General features: G+C 40.9%; 1 protein-coding gene across 1 annotated transcript in view; it reads left to right on the top strand.

Annotated features, from left to right (window-relative positions):
* The first annotated feature begins 7,139 nt into the window (after positions 1-7,139).
* The window catches only part of LOC117442850 (organic cation/carnitine transporter 2-like), a 73,145-nt gene continuing 57,341 nt past the window's right edge, over positions 7,140-22,943 (top strand). The window contains 8 exon segments of the mRNA XM_071202498.1: positions 7,140-7,346; positions 11,891-12,073; positions 14,069-14,172; positions 14,383-14,537; positions 14,654-14,825; positions 14,977-15,109; positions 15,344-15,438; positions 16,175-16,389. Of these exon segments, the coding sequence (XP_071058599.1) occupies positions 7,140-7,346; positions 11,891-12,073; positions 14,069-14,172; positions 14,383-14,537; positions 14,654-14,825; positions 14,977-15,109; positions 15,344-15,438; positions 16,175-16,389 (1,264 nt within the window).

Below are 22,943 nucleotides of genomic sequence, written 5' to 3'. Positions count from 1 at the left end.
AACCTTAGAGATATTCAGACCCTTTGAGATAATTAAGTCCAGAGTGTGCCCCTTATTGTGCGTGGGCTCCGTCACATGCTGAGTCAGTCCATAGCTATCAAGAACACAAAACAGTTCTTTAGCCCCTCTGTCCTGGGGGTTGTCAACATGGATGTTAAAATCACCAACAATGACTAGACGGTCAAAGTCAATACACACTATAGACAGCAGTTCAGTAAAGTCATCAAAAAAGCTTGCACAGTATTTGGGTGGCCTATAGATATTTAGGAACAGAGCTCGAGAGGAGCATTTCAGCTGAAGGGCCACATATTCAAAAGAATCAAAGTTTCCATACGATGTCTTCCTGCATTGAAGGGAATCATTGAACAGAATAGCAACTCCACCCCCTTTCTTATGCATTCTTTCCTGACTCATAAAACTAAAGTTGGGAGGGGTTGATTCGATAAGAACAGCTGCACTGTTATTTTCTTCAATCCAAGTTTCTGTTAAAAACATAAAATCAAGATTGTGCTCAGTGATAAAATTATTGATTAAAAATGTTTTTCCTGCCAAAGACCTGACATTTAATAAAGCTAGTTTAAGTTTGTTAAACACACTATCAGTCATGTGTTTTGTAACAAGCTGTGGCTGACATGGAATCACTGCTAAATTAGATAAACTCACACAAACGTTTGAGCGCTTCCTGTATCTAAGATGATTTACCGCTCTTAATCTATTTCCTATCAACACAGATATCGGCAAAGCTACTGACAGGCAGGGCCCCGGCATGTCCTGGAAAGAGTTGAGAGTGCCATACGCCCTTGAGCCTGGACCCAGCAGATATCAGTTTGCAGATTGTTTTGGTTTGGATGATTGTGGTAGGCATGGTGATGAAGCTGGGGGAGATGGTGCGCGTCTCTGCAGTGATTTTGGTGGGCGTCGTTGAGGGGCGGGGGTAAAGGACATGCTGCCAGCCCTGCGCATCGCCTTAGTTTGGTCTTTGAAATCCAGGAAGGAATCGGTGCCAGCCCTCTGTATCTCCTTCATGTGTTCAACGATCTCCAGGATGGTGGGCGTGGGTGAAAGGGTGAACGGAGTATCCTCAAAGGCGTTGACAGGGGGGGGGGGGGGACGGGCGGTGGGGACTCCTCCGTGTGTTTCATAGGTCTCCCATAATCAGAACATTCCTCAGGCGGGTGCAGTGATACTTCTTCAGGGTTTTCTGCACGATGTGTTGTGTCTATCTCCTGTTTTGATTCCTCTTGCCGCTTGTCCTTGGCAGAGGGAACAGATTGATGACGCAGGCAGTTGAATATGTTAGAGATAAACAATTTCACTCCTGACTTGTTCAGGCAAACTCCATTTGCCTTGAAAAGATGTCTGCGATCCCAGAAAAAGTTAAAATTGTCAATAAAATGCACAGAATGGTCAGTACAAGCAGTTGAAAGCCAGCTGTTCAGTGCAAACAATCTGCTGAATCTCTCCACTCCTCTTCTGACTGGCGGTAGAGGGCCACTGATGAACACCTCTGCATTTAGAGAGCTGGCAGTTTCCAACAAACATTTAAAGTCTTTTTTCAGCACTTCTGACTCTTGTTTCACAACATCATTTGTTCCAATGTGCAGTACCACATTCTTCACAGTCGGATGTTCAGCCCCAATATGCAGGATCTTCTCAGCCAAGTCAGAGACCGTATTCTTGGGAAAACAGAGTACTTTGATGTTGTTCTTACTACACAGACCTTTTACATCTCTTACAGCAGAGTCACCCACAATCAGAGTTTCAGGCCCAGTCGTTAGCTTTCCCTCTAGTCTTTTACTTTTGGAGTAGCTATTGGTCCTTACCCTGCTGTGTGAAGAGGACGGGTTATCCAGGTCATCAGAAAGGGATCTCCGGTTCTCGGTCAGCGGAGCGTATCTGTTCTGGATTGGCACACTTGGTGGTTTAGGAGGATTTTTTGTAATTCTCCCTTTAGCAGCTGTCCACTGCTGTTTAGGGGTTGAAGAGGCGCTCTTCCTGGGTGATAACAATGCAGGCCAGCCGGTCGCATCACATATTTCTGAGTGTTGGGCTCTGCCTGTTATCCGTCCTCCCAAATCCCATGGAAATGATTTACTCTTCGGCTTTGCACCCAGAGAGTTCCAGGGAGGACTACCACTTGTAGATTTATTACCCGGTACACAGCCCTCCTGTTCCTTAGAATCCTTGTAGCTGCTAACTAGCTGTGAGTTAGCATACCCTTTTCCACTATTTTGCAACACTGGTAAAGTGGTGTCATTCCCACAACATAGTCCATTCACTTCCACGTTAACTTCCAACCGTTGCATTTTCATTTCCAGCACAACTATCTTCTGTAGAAGTTTGTGGAAGTCATCTGTAGAGAACGGAGGCATTTTTCTACCAACTAGCTTAAGCTAAATAGCATGCAGTAGCCTACCAGGCTTTAGCTGTTGCTAGGCCACGCTACTGTGAGACTGGGGTCGTCGTAAAAATGTTGAAATATGGCTGAAAACCTCCGTCTATTTACGAAGATGAACTGTCCCAGTGATAGGTTAATGTCCAGGAGCCGCTGCTCGAAGTTTTCAGAGAATAAGAATAGGAAAATCAGCATAAAAAGTAAGCAGAGGCAGGAGCAAGCAGAAAAGCGTCTGCACTGTAAGAAAGATAAGCATATATCATTTGCAAGTGTTTAAAACAAATGTGGGATCCTGATTTCATAAAAAGAAAGACATTCATGATTGTCATATTTTATTATGTAGGATACAGGACTGGAATTATTCTTACTTTTTACTCCACTTCATTTATGCAACAACTTTATTTAATTTTATGATTAGATTGTTTTGCTTGTATCATCCTTTGCAAATACATAGTCACAATGCTGGAAACAGGGCTGTTTCTCTGAGAAACGTAGATAATCACTTATGAGAATATAATGCATTGGTGTATATTAAACTAGCCAACAGTATACAAAGCACTACAAAAGTTATGTCAATATTAACCATAAACATTTACATTAGTGAAATGACACATCAATCAATGTTTATTTTATTTTTCACATACACATTAATGCAGCTATATAATCAAAAGTGTTAACACATACAGAGAACCTTTTAAAGCATAATGAGTACTTCAAATGTAAGTCCATTTGGCTAGTACTTACATACCTTTACTTAAGTAAGACTATAAAGGCAAGACTTTTACTTCAGTCAAGTATCTGAATACTTTGTCTGCTACTGGTAGTCCATGGATCCATTGCTCTTAATTTCCAGTCGTAAAGAGAACCAACTGTAATGTGTTCAAGTAGATGTCCTTTCCAAATGAATCTGATGGTAACATTGGGTCAATATTAGCATTAAGGTGTTCCATCTGTTGATCACTCAGAGGACTCCGGGTGACAGGAACAACTATTCCCGAGTGTTCCTCATGCAGATGACCACTGGCCTCCCAGTCAATGTAGGGGATCTGTAATCTCTGTCACAAAAAACAAAACCGTTTTTAAAAATATGTATACTTTTCTTCCGCTGTTATGTACCGTTATAATTGTATACAAAAGAAGAATAAAGAAGTATCACTACATTCCTATGCATTAATATAATTACTTATATTGACTGTGCGTGGGCCTGGCAGTGGGAGATTAATTTCAGGCAAAAGTGTGCACAATCAACGGTAGGGCATGTATTTTAATTGTTTTAATAATTTATATGGTTATAAAATATAACATTGAAACACTGACGCAAAGAACAAGTATATGTGGAATGTGTTATTAAGTAAGTTTGCTTGACTACAGTCCAGTTCTGTATCCTACGTACATAATAAAATATGACAATAGTTAATTTCTTTGTCAATTACTTTTATCAAATGAATATCCCACATTTGTTTTAAGCACTTTAAATGTTAGAAACAAATATTATAGGATTGATATAATATGTACAATATTTAAGTCCTGTACTCTGCAGGTACAGATAGATAGATAGATAGATAGATAGATAGATAGATAGATAGATAGATAGATAGATGGATATATAGATAGATGGATATCATATATAATAATAATAATAATAATAATACATTACATTTATAAAGCGCTTTTCCTGGTGCTCAAAGCGCTTACGAGCAAGTAAAACAAAATAACAACAAAAGTAGAAAGTGCTAAGCTCGGAGGAATAAGGGCAAGGGGTTATATAGATACTTCATTCATCCCACATTGTGTAATGTGTGGAAACAAGTATAAACACAATAACATTAAATACAAATGAAAGCAATAGACATGAATATATCAGTGGAAAGGACACGATGAATATTATAACATGTAATGTAGCCTTACTATGAAGGCTGACCTAAATACGGTGCTTTTCTACAGATTACTTTATTACTGCATTGGTAAAGTAAAATTAGGCCGATTAATAAGATGTGAAGTGCTTTGTAACTTTGACCCGCTTGACTGAATACACAACAAACAATGAAGAAAGAGTTTTATCTGGGCTGCTTCGCTGCCAGCTGCTCCCCCCCGGGACCCGAAAGTGGCGTATAGCCTGCACTTCAACATCAACGAAAGTGCTCGAGATATGCTATATTGAACCAATAACACAAACTAACTGTATCACTATAACATGATGATGAGGGTGATGGTGATGAAGAATGCATCTAACGTTCCGCTGTTCATTATAATACAAAAACAGAGCATTAAACAAACCATCATGCTTTTACTTTGAAATCATGCGGAAATGTAGTCATCAGCAGGCCATCACGTGGTTTCCGAAAATAACCGAGTGACACGAGTAGATTTTAGCCGAGACCGGCAGAAAATACGTCTCAAAATTCCGTGTGTGTAAAAAGACGATCCGCGAACAGAGATTTGAGATCCGTGAACAGAGAGTTGAGATCCGCAAGCGTATTTCTGGTCCACAAATACAAAATGGATTCAGAAATGCCTGATCGAAAGTTGTAAATGTTAAAGAGATATTCACAGATCTTTTTTTTATTTGTGAACATATTTAGCGTATTTGCAGATCCGTTTTACACTTGCAAATGTATTTGTGAGTTTGCAAATCTTTTAAATGCATTTGTGGATGTTGTTTTACATTTACAAATCACATATTTACACTAGTGCTGTCAAAATTATCGCGTTAATGGCGGTAATTAATTTGTTGAATTAATTGCGTTAAAATATTTAACGCATTTAACGCATGTGCAGAATGGCCCGCCCCATACGTGCCACCAGTGGCAGCGCCAGGGTATGGCTGGGGTAGGCTACACCCATACCAAGAAATGGCTTAGCCCCACCATGAAAAATGATGTTAAAGTAAGCAAAATAAGGTCTGCCAACTCGTGCGGAGTAAATTGCACAGACAGCAGTTAGTAAGATTGATTTCAGTAGCCACGGTTTTGAAAACTTTTGTCACGTAGTGATCGTCTTCTCAATAGAACATCTTTGATAACGGCGTGGTGTTGTTGCAGGAAGTCCTGACGGAGAATACTCTTGCTGTAGTACAGGGCAGAGCCATATAATAGTAATAATATGGCTCTGGTACAAGGGTGCACATAACTGGTACGCAGGTTATGTGCGTAATCTGAAATGCGTACCGTCACTTGTGTCACAAAGCGCATTTGCGTACCGACGTACTTGTGAAGCTTTTCCAGAAGGCGGTTAGATCACCGGACGACAGAGTCGGTCTCCGTGTGCACAGACAGGGCTGCTGTTAACGTCGGTCTGTACAACGGAACTGTGCCAAAACTACGCCAACCGGCTGCGGAGGGAGACTCCCCCCCCCCCCCCCCCCCCCATCACTGGAGAACTGCGCTAAAACAGCTGATCACAACGTTCACACTCTGTGGTCACGAAGTACTCCACTAGCCCCCCCCCCCTCTGTTGACTTTCCCGAAGTACTCCCCCGTTGATAGAAATCATGAATTAAGACCCCACGGTTTGATGATTGATAGGTGTGTGGGTTGTCTTTCATTTTGACATGCAGAAAAATGTTATATTAAACATACATACTGTATGTTAAATGGATATATCCGCCTGCTTTCATTTATCTTTCCATTCCCACAACAATATACATAAATAAATGGCATATTTTGGACATAGTTCGAATGGTGATTAATCATGATTAATTAATTTTTAAGCTGTGATTAATCTGATTAAAAATTGTAATCGTTTGACAGCCCTAATTTACACACAAATTATTTTTATGTTCACACAAATAATTATGAGACATATCTATGCCCATATTCACTCCTCACAAGCTGCATCCCCAAAAAGTGTATTATGTTGTTACATCGTTTCAGATATGATGTTTCAGTTGTGCTCTTGATAGCCTACGCCATTAAAACGGTAAAAACACGTTCAGTTTATTTTTGCTTTTTGTGTCTCCTGTTCACCAAAACATACACATCTGTGATGGAAAAAGAAAGTAATCCAAAAGTAATCTGATTACATTACTTTTTTAAGACACGTAACTGTAACTGTATTCGGATTACTTTCAGAGCCATGTAATCAGTAATCAGTAACTGATTACATTTAGTAACCCTCCCAACCCTGCCCGAGACTGGTGTTACACTGGGGACGGGTGGCGCAGTGGTCTGTGCATCCGATCATCAGATCAAGGGGGAGTGCTGGGGAACTCCAGTTCGAAACCCGCTCCCGCCGCCACTGCGTCAGGCCGTTGTGTCCTTGGGCAAGACACTTCACCCGGATTTGCTCCTGTGGGTATTGTCCACAGTACATGTATAATACCAATGTATACTTGTAAAAGCGCCTCGATGACCTCGAGGCGTGAAGATGGACGGTGTGGCGCAGTGCGCTGTGCAATGATCATCAGATCAAGGGGTGAAACCCGCCGCCGGTGGGTCCTTGGGCAAGACCCTTCACCTGAACTTGCTCCTGTGGGTATTGTCCACAGTATCTGACCATTGCATGTATGATGTGCAATGTGTGTATATGTAAAGTGCTTTGAGTCATTGATAATGCGCTATAATAAATGTAAGGAATTATTATTTATTAAATTATTATTACACTGTGGTTTTTGCTGTGTATGCATGGTTGTAAAGGGTGTGGCTATCTCACAGTTTAAGAGACTGCAAACTGTATGTCTTCATTCTGTTGAGTTGGAAAAGGAATTTGTCTGCAAGCTTGGGAGGAGACAGTTAATACTCAGGCTATGATGGATTACGATGAGTCCACTGCTTTTATGGGTCAGTGGGGACGTTTCCAGCAGGTTGTCTTCTTCCTGCTCTGTGCCAGCATCGTGCCCAATGGAGTTGGTGTTTTCTCTGTTGTCTTTCTGACAGACATTCCCAGACACCACTGCCTGATTCCTGAGGAAAACCTGACTCAAGATTGGCGAGATGCAATAATCCCGAAAGAGGTAATAAAAAATGAAGAATGTAGCAGGGTTAAGGTTAGGACAAATAAATCAGATGATTTACTGAAGTAAACAAATACAAATACTCTGCAGGGCTGCATTCAGTGAAACTACAGAAGTATTAGCATCAAAATATACTTTTAATACCAAAAGTAAAAGTACTCCTCCATACAGAATGACAAAAATAAGCAACATATTGTTTATAATTGTATTGTCATACTGATATTCTGTACAAACTGTGAAGTCCACCGAGACAAATGTAACATTTGTGATATTGGGCTATACAAATAAACATTGATTGATTGATTGATATATTTAGTAACTCGTGCGCACGAGTTACTAAAGCGTGCACACCAGTTACTAAAGCGTGCCTCGTTTTATTTAAATTGAGGGATTCCTGTCTGCGACTCACAGAATCTGCTGCCCACAGCTGTTTTATAGAAGGAAAACATCCTTAACTTTATGACATCTCTGTGGCACCAGTGGCCTGTACTACGAAGCAGGATTTGCTATTTACACTATTCATTCATGAAGTATGACGCTGCCTGTCAGCACGCGTCTCCATGTTTGTGATTGGTCAAATGTTGGTAACCCCGTCCCTTTCACGTGAACGCACTCTCAGCCGGACAGAGAAACCCTGGTTGATTTACTGAGTTGATAACCAGCTTCGTAGGACCGCTTAGCGACATCGCGTTTGTTAGGGTTAGTTAAGCCGGGTAAATCAAACATATCCAGGGTCTGTTGAACTGGCTTCGTCGTACAGGGCACTGGAGGCAGTAACGTGTAATTCAGCAGAATCTGAGAAGAGCAGCACCAGCTGCAAAGAGCGCTGCAGCGGAGGAGATGTCCTGTCACCGGGGCGCATGGTGTGTGTGTGTGTGTGTGTGTGTGTGTGTGTGTGTGTGTGTGTGTGTGTGTGTGTGTGTGTGTGTGTGTGTGTGTGTGTGTGTGTGTGTGTGTGTGTGTGTGTGTGTGTGTGTGTGTGTGTGTGTGTGTGTGTGTGTGTGTGTGTGTGTGTGTGTGTGTGTGTGTGTGTGTGCTCAGCTCTGCTCTGTGTGTGCGTGTTCGGAGTGTTTGTGTGTGTCCGACACCCCCGGCATTTGTTTTCAAATTACCCCGAACAGTAATTTACACAAATCTGGTTCTCCATAGTTATATGTGTATTCCCAAGTGAAAGAAATTCGTTTAATCTTAATCTCGATGTGCTATAGTCTTGCCGGAGTGCACCGGAATGAACGATACTATCATAAACAAATGCCCACACACACACAAAACGAGGCCACGCTTTAGTAACTCGTGTGCACGCTTTAGTAACTCGTGCGCACACTTTAGTAACTTGTGCGCACGCTTTATTAACTTGTGCGCACGAGCGTAGCCACGTTTTATTTATTTTTCTCTCTATGAACCCTCCAGGGGGGTATACTGCGAAGCAGGATTTTCACTTAGCCGGCTAAATTCAGGGAAAACTCCGGCTTTCCGGTCATCCGAAGCTGGTTCTCTTTTTAGCAGGCTAGATCTCCATGGTAACTTATGCTAAGCAGCTAACCTGGTCGGGACCAGGTTAGGTTGCAGGCTAAGAGCTCAACTCAGTGAAAGCACCGCCTGCTGACCAATCAGAGCTCAGTGTGCGGAGTTTAAAGCGATCAAGTCATATTACAGGAGAAAGGAAATACAGAAAAACTGCCGTCGCAGGAAAGACGGCCGGCAAAAATCACCGACTGTGTGAACGTGAACATGAATAGAATATCACCTCCATCTTCAGAGCAATCTGACTATTATAACATTAGCGTTAAGAAAGCTTACTTAAATATCGGCCACAACATAAGTAACTGGATCAGAGTACATTAAGTACAGTCCGCGGCATATCACTTCATAATGTATCACATATCTCCTTATCTGAGTCAGCTGAGCCGTATCTGGCCGTGCAACACTCAGTGTCACATACTGTATGCAGAAGTATTATTTTAAGCAACTCATTAAGTTGACGAAACACTCGAGACAAATGTAATTAAAGTCAGATCGTGTTTTAGCAGGGATATCATAAACCTGTTAATGTATGCATTCAAACACTTTTTCTTTTGCCAGCTGTATTCACCTTGCAGGTGCAGCTATGTGGCTTTTATCCTGGATAAAGTGTTTAAGTCATGGATGTTTAAAGTTTAACTTCTTCATTTTTGACTAGTATTAAAGTTCACTTTTCATTCAGGAAGTATGACGCTGCGCTGTCAGTGCGCTTCTCCATGTCTGTGATTGGTCGAATGCTCCAAATACCACCCCTTTCATGTGAACGCGCACCTAACTAGATAGGACACGGCTGGCTTGAGCGATCCACTTGATAACCCGTGTCGTAGGACCGTTTAGCGAGAGCGCGTATGTTTTGGATTAGGCCAACCGGCTAACTCAAACATATCCAGGTTAGGTTGAACCAGCTTCGTAGTATAGACCCAGGGCTCCGTACTTAACCTATAATAACTAGGGCTGTCAAGTTAACACGTTAATAACGCGTTAACGCAAAAAAAAAGTAACGCCACTAATTATTTTAACGCGATTAACGCATGTGTATTTTTTTTCCTCGGCCGCCCCGTAGTTTCAGAGCGCATCGAGTTTAAAATACCATCTACAAGCTGATGCTGTTGACAGCCCCGCTCCTGCCGCCCGCTTGTGGCAGACCACACTTCCACGCTCACCGGCAGGCACCGACTGGCCATCGGGAGGACCGGGAGGGTGTGTGTTTGTGTGGCGCGAGTGAGCAAGAGAGAGACCGTACGTGCATTGTTGTTGTTAGCATCGGGTGCTAGCTAGCTGCGCTAACAGATATAAGGAGCTGTTTAAATTAAAACAGAGGAGCGCTCTATCCACACAACTGCACCGAGCACTTGACTTTATGCAGGAAGCCAGACAGCGGGACATTGTAGGAGAAGTCAGCACACTCATGATTGCAGCAACATGATCGCAGCGTCCAGGCAGCTCCCGTTCGAGCATATGCCTTGAGTTGCACATAGCTCCAACGATCCAACACGCGCACGCACACACGCACACACGCACACACCATTTGTTTTGTATGAGAGAGGTTCCAGGTTGAATTGAGGCGAATATTTGTAATGTTCAGAGGTTGTTGTGTTTAATATTCATGAGAATATTTGTCATTGTTCAAATGATAATAAACATTAGCATAAAGCATATTTGTCCACTCATATGTTGATAAGAGTATTAAAAACTTGAAAAATATTCCTCTAAGGTACATTTAGAACAGATAAAAAATGTGCGATTAATTTGCGATTAACTATGGACAATCATGCGATTAATCGCGATTAAATATTTTAATCAACTGACAGCCCTAATAATAACATATATTAATTTAAAACTAAATCTGCAAAGAGACCACTAAGTCTGTCAAATAAATGTATTGAGTAAAAAGTATAAAATGGTAACATGTGAAAATACTTAAGTATAACAGAGCACTCCGGGCTCCCCGCTACACTGCCGTGCGATACAGGTATCGGGACCGGCCAGTCAGCAACAGGGGGCACCGTGCATGAATAAACAACAGTATATGGACCTTTTTGGGGCGGAGAGTCACTTCTTATCTTCCACTGGATTCTACTCCTTTAATTTCCCAGGGAAGGTTTCACACAAACTATTCTTTCTCAAACAATCAAACATTGTACACAGATATATTAGTATCAAACATTGGCCCCAAAAAGAACCTTGAAAAGGACATGTGTGTGCGTTTGGTAAAGAGGAAGTGTATGTGTGTGTGTGTTGATATCTTGGGAGTGTATGTGTGTCAGGGTATCTGGGAAAGTGTGTGTGTGTGTGTGTGTGTGTGTGTGTGTGTGTGTGTGTGTGTGTGTGTGTGTGTGTGTGTGTGTGTGTGTGTGTGTGTGTGTGTGTGTGTGTGTGTGTGTGTGTGTGTGTGTGTGTGTGTGTGTGTGTGTGTGTGTGTGTGTGTGTGTGTGTGTGTGTGTGTGTGTGTGTGTGTTGGTATCTTGGTCAGGGAGTGTTGTGTGTGTGTCAGGGTGTCTGGGAAAGTGTATGTAAGAAGGTTTATATATATAGGATTACTTAAAAACAGTCCCAAATAATACATGTTCACTTCAATACAGTTCAAGATAATACCTGTTTACTTTAATACAGTTTAGAACAATATCTGTTTGCTTTAAACTGAATCAAAGGATTCGTGTCCCCGAAGGGAATCTAAATGCCTATCACTATAAATTAGACCGGCCGCTCTCCCCCATGTTACGTCACACGCGGGAGGTCACGTGTGGAGACTTTTAGTAAAAATGTCTTACTAAAACGCCTCCAGATGTCACTGCAGTGTATATTTCTGTATATTTTTTTGAAAATCTAGTGTATTGATCATTTTCCTACACATTTATTCACTGGTGTGTCTAACCTGCAAATTGCTCTTTAAATACAGTACTTGATAACATTTCACAATTTCTACTTTTTTATTACACGGTATGGCACCACACTTGACATGGGCATGTTCATTTTGATTGAATTGTTGCTTTTAACTCTAATAATGTTAATGTAACTGTTAGGTGGTGAATGGGAAACAGCAGCAGAGCAGGTGCAGCAGGTACAGGCTGGATGTTGTCAGAAACCTCTCTGCTCAGGGCTTCATTCCTGGCAGGGACGTCAACCTCACCGAACTGGAACAGGAGGGCTGTGTGGACAGGTGGAGCTACAGCAAAGACATCTACCAGTCTACCGTAGTCTCTGAGGTGTGTGTCCCTATATAGTTTAAGCTGTAGAGAGCAGACTATATTCTTAACATTTCTATAATGTTAGATCTATGGACTAAATAGGTGACAAGTTACAAGGTGATCTCTGTACACATCTCTGTCTAAGGATAGAGGGTGTCGTTTTTCTCATACTGATATTCTGAACAATCTGTGCTGTTGTATTTACTGTAAAGTGTCTCTACTGTAGGCTATTTTTATTTTATGTACAGCACTTTGGCTCGACCAAAAATCGTTTATAAATGTGCTATATAAATAAAACTTGATTTGATTTGATATGAAGGGCTAGTCATGTTCTCATAAGACTATTTGCTAATTTAAAAAAAGATGGGCTGAACTCACCAACGGAAGCTGATAAGGCCATTCAAAATGTAAAATAATAACCTGTTTAAACTAATGAATGGGTGATAAGCAGTGGCGGCTGGTGGAAAATATTTTTGGTGGGGCTATGGAAATGGTGACAAAACCATACTACATACCATAAGTCCCCCGGAAGACATTTTTGAGAAATGACCCCTTAAATCATGACTTCTGGTGATGTTAAAGGGAGGGGGGGGGGAAATTGAGGCTTAAAAATATGAGATAATCCATAATCTTCAGTGTGGTTAGCTATGCATCTTCCAAAACTGTGCAACAGTACAGTAGGCCCACACAAACTGCAGAACACTGGTGCTTTGGGAACACTCAAATTATTTAATTCCCATGTAAAATCAGGAGACTAAATAGGAACATTGTGTGTGTGTGTGTGTGTGTGTGTGTGTGTGTGTGTGTGTGTGTGTGTGTGTGTGTGTGTGTGTGTGTGTGTGTGTGTGTGTGTGTGTGTGATACTTGCCAACCCTCCCGACACTCCCGCATTTCTCCCGATTTCTGACATAATCAGATTTACTCACGACTGTTTCCACTCAGACTTTAATACAGCTACACCATTGTTTGGTTTCCATGGTAGTGCCTCTCTTTAGCAGCGCACGCAACTCAAAGTTTGAGAGGGTGAGGAAGATGAAAACTGAACAAGAATTGACAACTCGACCCTCTGCTCACTCCTTTCTTGTAAAATACAGGTCCAGCCCACACATATGCTCCATGGCGCTACAGGCATTGCCCTTACAACTACAATAAGCATGTAAATGTTAATCTACAGTTCCGGCGACCCACTAGCACCGTAGTCTCCACCTGCAGACAACCTCGACAACTACTGTAGCGTCACCTTGGATATGAGTCTAAACAACTCACAGACACACAGGCCAGGGCGCTGACAGGGCGCCCTTTGAGCATCAGATCTGACGATGCTGATTGGCTGAAATTATGTTTCGGCGGCATAGTTTACAGATAGCAACAGTCAGCTTGTTGGCTGCTGCTGCTCTGGCTGAGGGCTCTTTCTTACCGCCCAGACGAGAGAGGTACACGCTGCGGCCAGGCAGGAAACATGTGACTTATCAGTAACTTTAGACATCGTAAAACAATTTTAAACGAGATTTTATTGTAGATTAAACATTTTACTGATACCAACTATATAATATTTACCTTGTTCAATAAAAAAAAAATATATATATATTTTTTTTAAATATATTTTTTTATTTATTTTTAATGACAATCAAACATGTGGGAATAGGGGGGGCGGCGCCCCTAGCGCCCCTATATGGGCCGGCCGCCACTGGTGATAAGAATAACATGTTCCCAGTTAACCCTGTTTAGAGGATGTTTGAGCTGTTGTTTTTCTTCATTTCCTATGCTATGATAGAAAATTCCTTTGATAAAAGGATACAATTCTACAAATACGATGCTCATTCACCTACTACCGTTTGCAGCTTTGACAAAATGGTCATACATTCAATCAGATAAACCATTCTATCACGGAGCTGTTAGCACCCAGGCTAGTCAGCTACTGAATATTGTACTTATATTCATCAGGTTGTTTTTGACATGGATTCCTTTGGTCATTGCATTCATTGCTACATTTTTCATGTATGGATATTCCAGTTTGACCTGGTGTGCAGTGATCAGTGGAAGCAACCGTTCACCTCCACAGCTTGCTTCCTGGGAATTCTTGTTGGATCCTTCATCTCAGGACAGCTCTCAGACAGGTACAGAAATCACTGAAAATATTTAAGTCTACAAATCCAACAGGCGTTTTCCTCAGTATTACGTCACTTATTGTAACATTTTATGTTGGTACATAATGCTGGATGATCTCTGATCCATACAGTTGATGAAACATTTCTTGTTTATATTTAGTATGTTATTTTGTATAATTTGTATTCTGTCATCTGTATTTCCTTGATTTGTCACTCTAGGTTTGGAAGAAAGCTTGTTTTCTTCGCTACCATGGCAGTTCAGACCATTTTTTCCTTCTGTCAAGCTTTTTCACCTTCTTGGAAGGTTTTCACCATCCTCATTTTCTTCAATGGTTTGGGACAGATATCCAACTATGTATCTGGCTTTGTTTTGGGTAAATGCTCTTGTAACAAAGAAAAGTACTATTTAAAGACATGTCTGATTCTGAATGATATGCATATATTTGCCATGTACATCTTGCTTCTATCATACATTTCTCTTTGTCTCCAGGCACTGAGATCTTGACTGGCGATGTTCGGGTCATATTCTCATCTATGGGTGTGTGTCTGGGCTTTGCCATTGGCTACATGATTCTGCCTCTCATAGCTTTTTTTTTAAGGGACTGGACATCTCTCTCTCTAGCTATCTCTCTACCTGGCGTGCTCTACATCCCTCTCTGGTGGTAAGTTGTACTTATAACAGCAAAATGTCAGGAGAGGGTAACAACAATTTGGCTATTTCCCTGAAATATTCTAACTTGCATTCATCTTCTTTTTTGTTTTATATTTTAAACCCACTGGTTAACTTTTTTTCTCTCTTTAATGCTGAGGAAGGTTAATCCCGGAGTCTCCTCGCTGGCTGCTCTCTCAGGGAAGAGTGGAGGAGGCCGAGGCCATAGTGAGAAAGGCGGCTAAGACAAACAGAGTAGAGGCTCCAACGGTCATCTTTAAAGATTACAGGACACATGTGAGTCTGGTTTGAATAGGATTGTAAAGACATAGGAGTCAATTGATATGCTTAAGGCCAACTTTAATAGTACTATTTATTCTGTAAAGAGCAGTCCTTTTTCAAATGTCATAGCTATTTTTCCTACAGTTCGACATTTTTACTTCTTCACCAAAGTGGTAGGTTATAGACTAGATAAAACATAACTAGCTGCTGGTAAGACTGATATTATTATATTTTTGTATTATCTTGCAGGATGATGACATGCACCCTCAGGAACACCTCAATGTTATCAGCCTGGTGAAGACACAAAGCGTGAGAAGCACGACTGTCATTCTCTGCCTGGTGTGGTGAGTATCCACTCTGAACAGGGTTCATGTCCTTTTTACTGAACTTGCAACTCCTAGTAGTTGGTTCCAAACCTCCAAGTGAAGCTCCTTGGTAAAGAGAAGCAATTGGGGAAAGACAGCAGAATGTACACAATAGGTAATGCATTAGCAGAAGAAGTTATCACATTACTGTGAGGAGTAGTGTTCTTTATTACAACTCCCCAGCCATCATATTGAATTTTAGATCACACCGGCATACCTATTAAAGTAGTTTAGCAGATGATTCTTACAGATGTATGCCTTATTAAGAAAGATAATGAGATTTAAATTCATACCCAGAGTTGGAATGCAGGTACAACTCCTCGGCTCCTCCAAAGCACTTGGCTCTTAAACGGTCCTGATGAGTAGGTTGGCATCGGGCATTTCAGCTCTTGCCATTACCGTTTTTGTGTTTTATTGTGTGTGCAAATGGAAGAATGATGCTAAGTCCTTTTTAGTGGTTGGTAGACTAGAAAATCACAACATAAACTCATACCATTAGCTGCAACATCTATATTTGTAGCAATGTCTACTGTCATGGCTACAACTTCCTACAATGGTGTTCTTTTTCCAAAACCTGCTCATTGGTTTTGAACATATTCTGCTTTAATGATTGAAGTTGCCCCATTTGACAAAGCTCTATAACCATATTGGATCATACATTTTCAATATATTCATAACCTAATAACAAACATCTCTTTGGTCTGTGTATGTCCAGGTTCTCTTTGAGTATTGGGTACTTTGGCCTGTCCCTGAACACATCCCGGCTTCATGCTAACCCCTACATCAGCTGCTTCATCTCAGCTGCTGTAGAGGTACCAGCCTACATGTCCTGCTGGCTGACACTGAAATACTTCCCACGCCGACTCTCTGTCATCTTTATCTTACTCCTTGGTGGAGTGTCACTGTATCTCATTCAACTGGTGCCTGAAAGTAAGCAGTCACTACCTGGTTCAATCAATCAATCAATCAGAATATTTAATTTATTCCGGGGGGAAATTATGTTTTATTACAGGTGCACCATATTGGACTAAAGTCAATAACTATTTATACAAACATAGGAAGTAAGAGTAAAAATGTGCAATGAGAGTAGCCACTGGGACGTCTTAAGCACAGGAACAAGGTAGAGCGTCCTCCACAGCACAGAGACCCTCTGATCACTCAGGCTCATGGTGAAGACGTGATGAAGCTCGATGGAAATGTTCTCATTAGATATATCCTGGTACAGCCATGTTCTCATTATCAAAGTAAACTGCACTCCAGATATTACATCTGACTCCAGGCTAACGCCGTTAGCTCGTCGATTTTCCCAGCCAGTGATTTTTACATTACATGATGACATACATCTGGACCCGGCTGTCCTTCTTTTTCCTCAATGAGAGATTTTCTTCAGAGTGGGATCACACCAGCAATGATGCCAAATTAAGAAAGGGACTTAGGGGTCACTTCCCTCCCACTTACTTCTCGTGCCATCACTTAGAACTTAAAACCATACTTATTGATATTACCATATATATATATATGTATTTTTAATTTAGCCTTTATTTATACAGGTGTAGATCTCATTGAGACACAAGGTCTCAATGAGAGAGAGTTCATTTTTAACAAGGCTTTGTAAGTGGAATAATTGCTAAGAGAAAGAGGAGGACTTGAATAAAGCGTTGGAGTCACTCAAGCAAAGGAGAACATTTGATAAAAAAAACACTCACATTCTGTTGTTAATCCATCCATCTCTTATGTTTCCGCTTTATCAGAGCTGGCTGTCGCTCTGGAGATGCTGGGTAAACTTGTTATCACCAACGGAGCATCCCTGATGTACGCCTACACTGCAGAGCTTTACCCAACAGTGCTCAGGAACACAGCGGAAGGCGTTTGCATTACTGTTTCCAGAATAGGAAGCTGCCTTGCTCCTTTTTTGTTACAGCTGAGTGAGTAAACTCGTCTTCAATGGTAGATATTTGTTTGATCCTATCTTAACATATTGAATTTGTGAAGATAACCTGCCATTTTAATAGTTTGGATGCTCTGATTTCACATCCTGTAATTGTTTACAATGCATGACATGTGTAGGACCCCAGATCTTCCTCTTCCTGATTTTGCCTTCTCCTTATACATGGGAATCTTTTGAGTACCTGCCTTATATCATACTGGGGACTCTGGCTGTTGTTTCCGCCTTTGCAGTTATTTTCCTGCCGGAGAGTTTTGGAAAACCTCTACCTCAATCTATTCAGCAAATGCAAAAGAGAGAAAGGTGGGTATCTTGCATTAACTATTTCTTCATCAACATTATAAAACACAGAAATTACACTGGGTATTAAACACACTTACTGTAGCTGAAAAATAATTCACTTTTTAGATTTAAAGAAACGTGCAAAACACTCTCAATACTTAAACCGTCCTTGTTGACACATTCATACCGAGAAAGCAGTGTTTGAATATATGTATTCACTTATAGCAATGAATTAGAACAAACAAAACTTCAGCAAAAAATCTCATGGTACCTTTAATATAACCACCAAAACCGAGCGTCTCTCATTGTCATTATCCATGTCAATCTGAGAGGATGTTATGATGGTCATCAGTCTATTTATTTTTATTTTTTGTTCCTTTTTAAAAGCTAATTATTGTTTTATCTTTGTTGTCTTTCATCACTCCAGGATGAAGTGCCCATGCATCACAAGAAAAGAACATTTGAAACCTGTGGTGCATTCGGAAAGTAGACTCTGATTATCAAACATGAATGAGTTATTCATAAATATTATACTACTGCATACGGTTCTGATAACACTGTTGTTTACTGTATGTCTAAAATGCCTTACGAACATAATTTTAATAGTTTGAATGCTTTTATCACAATTACAAGCGCTCACAAATATTCAGATTGCTTTATCTGGAGGTGAAATGTTTACAGTGTAGTATGTGCAATCGAGAAGGTTAAATAGGGAAAGTGCATTATGTGTATATGCGTTAATAACGCGCTAACGGAAAAAAAATGAACGCCACTAATTATTTTAACGCGATTAACGCATGTGCATTTTTTGTCCTCGGCCACCCTGTAGTTTCAGAGCGCATCGAGTTTAAAATACCATCTACAAGCTGATGCTGACAGCCCCGCTCCTGCCGCCCGCTTGCTGCAGACCACACTTCCACGCTCACCGGCAGGCCCTGGTTGCATTCCAATAGTCCATTTAGCTTAGGAACCTTCCTAACGGAGTGAAATGACCCGGAAGTACGTCAGTGGCAGCCATGATAAGTGCCGTTCCAATTCTCTAAATGAAAGGAAGGAGGTTTCAAACTTCCTTTATAACCTCCTTTAGCTTAGGAACCACTGGACCTCCCTTACCGAAAGGAGAGGAGAAAATGCTGCCCCACAATGCATTGCAGCCGCAGCATTTGCCGTCACTCAACAGTCGGCCGTTCACGGAAACAACCGATTATGACCGAGAAATGATATCATGAAAGTTACGGTGCTTATTGTTATGCTGTGATCGTTATTCTCACGTCCAGGTAAGAAGCTTAACAAGGAGACTAAATGGAGTCTCTGAGAAGGTTCAAAATTGGTACTTTAATTAATAAAAAGCGCGGTAATGTTACAAGCAGGATATTGTTCAGTCAGGAGAGAAAGTCTGCAGCTTCCTCTCCCCTGGCCGTGCAGAAGAGAGCTTACAAGTATTCGTCCTTCCCGCTTGCTGGCTGTTCGCTCCTCCTCTCTGGGAGCTGTAGTGACGTAGGGGACTTCCCCCCTCGTTCTCCTGTGTCCGATATCGCGTTAAACAGAGGATTTCGACATTTTACATTCATTGCTTACTTCCACATGCCTTTTCTTCTCCTTATCTCTTTCATAACTTTATATGCAATACATGTTAACGGCATCAATAGCCACTTTAATGATACTAATGGACGGTAGTCCCGGATGTCGTCATGAAGGATTTTCAGAATAAAAGCTTGGTATTGAGAACTTCCGGGTTTTTCCAGAATAAAATAGCATTTAAACTGACGGTATGTTTAAGGTACATTATGCCATAAAACATTGATTTTCATTTCTAACAGTCCCTCCTTACACACCTACAAGGTGTGTATAATACTGAAATCAGAGTTCTTCATCTGAACTCTGCATAGTACATAACTCATATTAAAAACATATAATCAAAATGGAATGGTTTAATAGCCTCAACTTTACAAAAATACAAAACATACTTTGACTGTGCTTAAACATAAAAGTTTTCCCTTGTGCATAACTTCTAGTGTTAACATTCAATATCATTCTTCAAAAGAGCAGCAATGGCTTGGTATCAGAACATTTCTTCCTCCCTCCTTTTACAGAAACCTTTCCCATTCCACGCTCAGTGTTAAGGCACTTGTTTTTACAAAGTGAAAAGAAACGAACCATTTTAGAATAGCAATGATTTATAAAACATGAAATCTACCATATTAGAATAGTATAAAATAATAAAGAATAAATAAACTATCTTGGAATAAATGGATTCACTCCATTTTAGCATTTTAGTTTGCTCACTTCTTCACATGATTTCATAATTTAAAGTATCACATCAGCTGGACATTCATTGAACAATCTCATCATTTTCATCAATATCTGTATATGGGGTGGGTCGTCTTGTTCTGCTAGCATTTGTAACCGTCTCCTCATGAGAAATGTACCCTCCCTCCTTTCATACCATTTAAGGTATGAAAGTAATATGTTCTCTAGAAGAGGCCATCGTGATCAATCAATCAATGATATGATAAAGTCCCTGAAATGGTGTGAAAACCGGTGGAATATCACTAACGCATTACACTAATTTATTTTCAATTCTGGTCTACTTAAATAACTATGCTAACCCCCTTTAACAGTGTGTGGAACCTTGGGTGCCCGAGCATGTGATAATTACTCCCTCCTTTAACAAGGACTTTAAAAACAGAAGTCATTTTGGTTTGTAGTTCAATTCAGGAATGTTCACTCATGGCAGATATGTTTCTCCTTTAAATAACATCTCTAAATGTCAGGTCATCACTGATTAAATGGATGAGCATTAGGAGGTGGTGGCACTTGTCTTTTAAAACTCATAGTCTGGTGCCGTGCGCTCCCTCTGAAGCTGCAAGTATGATTTAAAACATCTGCAGGGTGGGTTGAGCGACCCCTTCTCCCTGAACGATATTTGTTGTCGAAAATATGCACCATTAAAATGAGTGATCCGAGGCCCCGCATGTATTACTCCCAATTATACTAGTTCTTCAAAATTAAAATTTGCAATCGCTCTTTGCCTAGTGTCTTTTTAAAACTCTACATCTTGGACGACAAACAAATGTTGTTTCCACCTTACCAGTTCTCCTGAGGTAATATCCATGCTACAATGGAGACATCAATACTCTAGATTGGAATATTTTCTTTGGCTTGGTTCTAGCTCTACCTTTAACATTTTCCATTCAAATAAAGATTTGTCTGCTTTCTATATTGTAACAAATTAAATCTTCCCCAAATTCTCACATGAATAAGAATCTCTATAAGAATAATTTGTTTATATGATGAAAAGATTGAATAATATGTTCTACCCTCAGTGTGTTTTTAGGATTATTTTCTAATAAGTGTGTTTAGGTGTAAACTCACTCACTCCCGTGTTCCTTCTCTCCCCCTCTGGTCGTCAAGCCACGACCCCCTCAGGTTCTGCTGGCCCGTGCCAACTCCTCCGTCCTGTCCTCTCCTCTGTCCTGCCTTCTCCATATTCCATCCGCTCTTGGATCCTCCCGCTGTAACTCTTTTCAGTGGCCCAACTGCTTTGCATTTCATCTCCTCCTTTTCAGTCTCTACGCTGTTGCATGGAGGGCGTATTCCGCTCTCATGTCCCACACTCTGCTCTTGTGCCAAATCTCGTGGCTCAGTTTGGTCCTGATTGAGGGACAGATGAGAGTTTGCCTCTTTGTCAGCATGCTGGTTTGGTTCTGGATGCCTCAGGTGGAGCTGGTTCTGGATGCCTCAGGTGGAGCTGGTTCTGGATGCCTCACGTCGTTGTTGGTTCAGCTCGGGTTCTCTGTCTGTTCGATGGAGGAGGAGGAGTCTCCTGTGGTGAGGTCATTTGTCTGAATATGGGGTCGTAGCAGTCTGACAGGCAGAGAGAGAGAGAGAGAGAGAGCTCGGGACGCATCACCTATAGCTAATTCTAACACACTGAGGTAAAATATATCCAATCCTTTCCACTCTATTTTCCTAATCTTACTATCTGTCTTAGATGTTAAATGTCATCTAAACCCAATTCATGTCTACTAATGGTTGTGCCATATCCCTAAACATTGCTTTCACCCACTGTAACATGGCTACTCCAAATAACTTTTTCAGGAAACCATTTTCTTCTATTAATTAAAAATACCTACATGTTTCAAGCACCACATATTTCACACACTATAAAAGAACGTCCCCATATTTTCTCCATTACTTTAAATCTCACTGTTATTTAGAACATAAGTAACTTTTGTGACTGGACATATCTGCAATGTCGCCACAATCTGCTGGGGAATTGTGTTCATAGAGTTTGTACGTACAAAGCTGTACTAGTGGGTTACTAGCCTGTTTCTACTGTAATCATTTTCAATAATTTTGCTCAGGTCACCGGTCGGTTGTCCATAAACTTAACAGGGGTGTTTCTAGTACAGACTAAAACATGGATCCATGTCTTACTTGATATTGTACTCCCCATCCAACCAAAAAGGTGCCAAGTGTAATGAGCACAATCAACAATGCTATTCTAACTCTTATCCCTAGGGGACCCCACAATTGGTTTGGCTTTGTTCTTGACATCATCTCTATTTTCTCCATGGCTGTGTCAGTTACATAATTTAAATAATGAGTACTATAATAACGCATACGAAAATTGGACTCTTTTTCAGATGTAAAACAAAAAATAGGTTTTCACTTTAGTATACAATCTATAAAAATCTATAGACAATTTGTCTTTTGAGCTGTTTCTATCTTATTTCTATTTATTGTTTTGCTCTGCCAAATCAGTCCTAATTCCCAATAATGTTCTGGAAGTTGCCGGTGAAGGGTGACAATGTGTGAGGTGGTGTCAATTTGCTCCTTTGTCTTTACCTTTAAACCGGAGCTCGTGTGAAGTTCATTACAACTTCTCACTGTTCCGTCCACCGGGATCAGCTCACTGTCTTTTGTGAACTTTCACCCTCACCCAATCACCTGGCCGAACAGGAGTCTCTTCTGGTGTCTCGTCTGGTATCTCTGTAGCTTTGCTGGCCTGTGTAGACAAAACTTGGATAATATTACTCAAAGTTCTGACATATTCATTACTTCTATTCGTCTAATATCTAAAACTAGACCACTCCCTCCTTGGAGGAGGCCCAAGCTTCGGCATACCTTTTGTCGTTATGAGACCTATTATTAACTACATGTTATTATTTATTAACTACAACGTCGCTGAAATCAACATATCTGTATAATCATGACACTCCCTCCTTTGAGCATAACATGCTCAATCAATATT

The sequence above is a fragment of the Pseudochaenichthys georgianus genome, unplaced genomic scaffold (genome assembly GCF_902827115.2).
Source record: "Pseudochaenichthys georgianus unplaced genomic scaffold, fPseGeo1.2 scaffold_489_arrow_ctg1, whole genome shotgun sequence".
Classification (NCBI taxonomy): Eukaryota; Metazoa; Chordata; class Actinopteri; order Perciformes; family Channichthyidae; genus Pseudochaenichthys; species Pseudochaenichthys georgianus.
Note: the sequence above shows the minus strand (reverse complement) of the source record. Positions and strands in the feature narration are given on the sequence as shown.